At 40.9% G+C, this 5363-nt stretch overlaps 1 protein-coding gene across 1 annotated transcript; it reads right to left on the bottom strand.

Annotated features, from left to right (window-relative positions):
• Positions 1 to 2187: 2187 nt before the first annotated feature.
• Positions 2188 to 2754, bottom strand: LOC138895602 (uncharacterized). The gene has a single exon (XM_070180310.1). The coding sequence runs from the start codon at positions 2752 to 2754 to the stop codon at positions 2188 to 2190; it is 567 nt and encodes a 188-aa protein (XP_070036411.1).
• Positions 2755 to 5363: the final 2609 nt, after the last annotated feature.

The following is a 5363-nucleotide window of genomic DNA, read 5'->3' on the forward strand; positions in this document are numbered from 1 at the left end:
ATTATAAAAATACTTGTATAAATCTTGTAAACTAAATAATGATGCAAAATGATATTTTGAAAGTATATATACTATTTAAAAATTATGAGGGCAAAATTGAGTATCAACAACTGCCCCTCTTTACCCGGAAAAGAGATATCGCGTAAAGAAAATGATGACAAATTTTGTCCGAATTGAGTGAGGAATGATGTATTTTGAAAACAATGGGGGCCGAACCCTGGTTCTTGAGTTGCCTACATATCCCTGAGGTTATGGAAATCAAGTCGTGTGTAGGTCTGGATCCAACGGCGAACGAAACCGATGAAATTGTTATAAGAGTGGTCGTATGTTTCGGGAATGTTCTTTTGGGTAGGATAGTGTCGTAGGTAACGGGTATTTTAGGTGGGGGTCATGAATGCGAAATTGGACGTTACAAATGTATCTGGCAAATATTTGAACGGTTATAGAACAAAGGGTAATCAATTGTTGATCATCGGTTACATTTGAGATAGTCAGGGATGTGAACGGAAACCGGAGCAAAAATTGCTCTCGTTTGCAGAACAGTTACCTACAAAACGTAAAACATGATGCACGAGAATATATATATATATATATATATATATATATATATATATATGTTATTGCGAAAATTTAAACATGATTCAAATTCCCTTCGAACCATGAGGGTTGTCTTCGGACCATGAGGATGATGTCCTTAGACCATGACGTCCTAGGCCATGAAGCATATAATAAGGTATTCGTAGGCCATGAAACGGTGTCCTTGGGCTATGAGGATGATGCCTCTGGACTATGACGCCTTTGAATAATGATGTGCAGTTTTGAGAGATCCTTAGGCCATGAAATGGTGTCTTTAGACTATGAGGATGGTGCCTTTGGACTATGATGCCTTCAGACAATGCGACGATGTTTCTGCCCATGAAATGCAAAGATGTGGCGATATCAATTGTTTGATATAGAAAATAGGTGATGCTTAGTCATATGCGAGGATGAGACAAGACAAGGCTTAGTCTTGTATGAGATGAGGGCAGTGTTTAACCCTTATGCGAAGAAAAGAGACAATGCTTAGTCTGGCAAGGAAAGGCAATGCTTAGACTTATGCAATATAGAGGCAATGCTTAATCTCATGCAAGGAATGGAGACAGTGTTTAGTCTCATGCAAAGAAAGACAGTGCTTAGCTTTATGCCATGTGGAGGAAATGCTTAGCCTCATGCAAGGAATGGAGATAGTGTTTAGTCTCATGCAAAGAAAGGCAGTGCTTAGCCTTATGCAATGTGGAGGCAATGCTTAGCCTCATGCAAGGAATGGAGACAGTGTTTAGTCTCATGCAAAGAAAGGCAGTGCTTAGCCTTATGCAATGTGGAGGCAATGCTTAGCCTCATTCAAGGAATTGAGATAATGTTTAGTCTCATGCAAAGAAAGGCAATGCTTAGCCTTATGCAATAATGGAGGCAATGCTTAGCTACATACAAGGAATGAAGACAGTGTTTAATCTCATGCAAAGGAAGGAAGTGCTTAACCTTATGCAATGATGAGAGCAACGCTTAGGCATATGCGAGAGAAAGCAATGACTAAGTGTGAGAGGATAAAACATTTCTTAGCTTGAAGTGTTTGCATTTGGCAATTCTTGTTGTTTGTGAAGATAGTGATCTTATTGTATGTATATATTTGTGGGCGTTCCTGTTATGTTCATTGTACTGCATCTAAAGAAAAATCGTGAGTTTTGCGGGGGAATGGTTGGTTCATTCTCTCGATTTCCTTGCTTTGCCTTTTGCCTTGAGGCCCTGCTTGAGTTACCTTGGGTAACATCTGGCTTCCATAGAAACAAATTTTCGAAAAACATGCATGTATTTGACAAATTATTTTAAAAAATGTAGTTGTTTAAAATATTTAGATGAACTGGTGACTGTGACACATTTTGAGATGTTGTAACCTCCTTGCTTTAGAATTTTAAGGGTCCTCCTCAAAATTCTGTCCTAGTTTAAATGCCTACTTCCGGCAACACATTCCTTGGAGGTTCCAAACGTGATGAGATCGGGCAAACTCGAGATCTTGCCCCAGTTTCTAACTATTGGGGAAATGAAGATTTTATGACCAAACCCACATGGTTGCCTACGTATCCTCTCTTAAACGGGAATCAAGTCAAGCGTAGTTCAGTTACCTCAAATGGAAAGAGTGCAAACATAATCTTAAATATAGTATCTCTTATTTGCGTCTGAATTGATAGGTTTTGGCCAAATCTCTCCATCCATCTTTGCAAGTATAAGTGCTTCTCCTGTCAATACCCGGTGAACCATGTAAGGGCCTTGCCAGTTGGATGAGAATTTCCCTTTTGCCTCATTTTGATGTGGGAAGATTCGCTTTAGCACTAACTGCCCTGGCGTGAATTGCCTCTTCCTGACCTTTTTATTGAAAGCTCTTGCCATTCTATTCTGGTGGAGTTGACCATGACATATTGTGTTCATTCTTTTCCCATCAATGAGAGCTAGTTGGTCATGCCAGCTTCGTACCCATTCTGCATCGCTGAGCTCAGCTTCTTGTATGATTTTTAAAGAAGGAATTTCCACTTCGGCGGGAATAACGGCTTTAGTACCGTAAACCAGTAGATACGGAGTTGCCCCAGTTGATGTACGAACTGTGGTACGATACCTAAGTAAAACAAATGGTAGCTTCTCGTGCCATTGTTTGTAATTGTCTACCATTTTCCTCAATATCTTCTTGATGTTCTTGTTGGCGGCTTCTATGGCTCTGTTCATTTGCGGTCTGTATGTTGTAGAGTTCCGGTGTTTGATCTTGAATGTCTCACACATGGCTTTCATCAAATCACTGTTGAGATTGTCGGCATTGTAAGTAATAATTCACTCCGGTACCCCAAATCGACAAACGATGCGGTCCCAAAAAAAGTCTGTTACAACCTTCTTAGTTACCGCTTTATAAGATGCGGCTTCAACCCATTTTGTGAAGTAGTCTATGGCCACCAGAATGAACCTATGTCCATTTGAAGCAGCGGGTTCGACTGGTCCGATGACATCTATACCCCAAGCAGAGAAAGGCCAGGGTGAACTTGTTGCATTAAGCTCATTGGGTGGTACTCGTATCATGTCAGCATGTATCTGGCATTGGTGACACTTTTGAACGTACTTGATACAGTCTGTTTCCATAGTCATCCAGAAATATCCTGCTCTTAGTATCTTCTTGGCCAAAACAAAATCATTCATGTGGGGTTCGCAGGTTCCAGCATGTATTTCTTCGAGCAATCTGGATGCTTCCTTAGCATCGACACACCGCAGTAATCCCAGGTCAGGAGTCCTTCTATACAAAATTCCTCCACTTTGAAAGAAATGGTTAGCTAATCTGCTAAGCGTGCGCTTCTGAGTGTGGGTAGAACTCTTTGGGTATTCTCCTTTTTCCAAGTACTTCTTGATGTCATGGAACCACGAGTTTCCGTCAATCTCATCTTCAACATGAGCACAATAAGCTGGTTGTTTATGAATTCCTATTGGGATAGGATCGATGAAATTTCTGGGTGTTGTATCATGGAAGACAAAGTGGCTAATGCATCTGCAAACTCATTCTGAATCCTTGGAACATGTTTGAATTCTATCTTTGTGAACTTCTTGATCAGCTCTTGTACACAGTACAAATATGGCAATATTTTGGTGTTCTCCGTAGCCCATTCCCCTAGAACCTGGTGCACCAAAAGATCTGTATCTTTGATTACCAGTAGTTCCTAGACGTTTATGTTAATGGCCAATCTGAGTGCCAGGATGCAGGCCTCATATTTCATCATGTTGTTGGTGCATGAAAACCTGAGTTTTGTGGATACCGGATAGTGTTGACCGGTTTCTGATACTAAGACAGCTCTGATGCCTACTCCTTTGAAGTTTGCTGCTCCGTCGAAGAACATCCTCCAACCATCATATGCCTCAGTGATATCTTCTCCTACGAATGACACCTCCTCGTCGAGAAAATACATTTTCAATGGTTCGTATTCTCTATCTACGGGATTTTTTGCCAATGCTTTCCCTTTGACGGCCTTTTGAGTTACGTAGACGATGTCAAACTCACTCAACAATATTTTCCAGTTTGCTAACTTACCCGTAGGCATGGGTTTCTGAAAGATGTATTTTAGTGGATCCATCTTTGATATGAGATATGTAGTGTATGCATGCACAGAAATAATATCTCAACTTTTGAGCTACCCATGTCAAAGCACAGCAGGTGCGTTCCAATAAAGAGTACCGGGCCTCAAAAGGCGTGAACTTCTTGCTTAGATAATATATCACTTGTTCCTTTCTTCCAGTTTCATCATGTTGTCCCAAAATGCAACCGAAAGCCCCATCTAACACGGACAAATATATCAGCAGAGGCCTCCCCGGTTCTAGTGGGACCAGTGTCACTCGAACTCGGGGAACGCGACCGACACTCAACCGAGTGAACCCCGTCAAGCAAGACTGTTAGATACTTTCTACCCAAACTCACTTATGAATACAGAGAATACATATTTTCGTTAATTATATGATAATTAGACCATGTATACAATACACATTCATTACCATTAGTTACTTCATTTTAAGGTCTCAAATTACACACATGTGTTTCATGGTCTGAAGTAGAACAGGTAATTCAAACACAACATAACATTATTTGACTTTCCCAACACCAATATACAACCCACACTATATCTACGGAGCCTCTAATAGATACAGAAGAGTACTATGATAATGTCGGCAATAAGTCCCCGGCTATACCTCAAACGCAATACCCAAAGAACAAAAGATACATGACCCCGAAATGAGTGGGGCTCACCAAGTCAGCTGGGAAGAGGATGTGCTGCTATCACTGATCAATGTCTCCTACTATGGAACCACCTGCATCCATTAAAGATGCAGCGCCCCCGACAAAAAAGGATGTTAGTGCATGTCGAATATTACTATTATGAAAACCAAAACATCTATTCAAGAACTTCAAAATACAACATGAATATGATGAATTATGGTAACAATCATAGGGCTTAGATAGCCATAAAAGTTAAACAGATTTGTTAAGAACTTCCAATAACATTTACAAATTTCCAGTCGGGGATTCTCTACAACTACCTTTACACAGAGCGGCTTTGCTGCCTTATCCCAATACATGCGGCTGGAGGTGAAATCACAATACTAGAACTTTATACAAAGCGGTCCCGCCGCCTCACCCCAATGTACGCAGGTGAAGGTGTATTCCACAATACCAAGACTCTACACAAAGCGGCCTTGCCGCCTCACCCCAATATATTTGGGTGGAGGTGTATTCCATAATACTAAAACTCTAAACAAAGCGGCCTTGCCGCCTCACCCCAGTATATGCGGGTGGAGGTGTAATC

This window comes from Nicotiana tomentosiformis, chromosome 7, assembly GCF_000390325.3.
Source record: "Nicotiana tomentosiformis chromosome 7, ASM39032v3, whole genome shotgun sequence".
Taxonomy (NCBI): domain Eukaryota; kingdom Viridiplantae; phylum Streptophyta; class Magnoliopsida; order Solanales; family Solanaceae; genus Nicotiana; species Nicotiana tomentosiformis.

What these genes read in the sequence shown, in the direction of transcription:
- LOC138895602 (XM_070180310.1), bottom strand. Translation starts at nt 2,754, where the DNA reads ATGAACAGAGCCATAGAAGCCGCCAACAAGAACATCAAGAAGATATTG.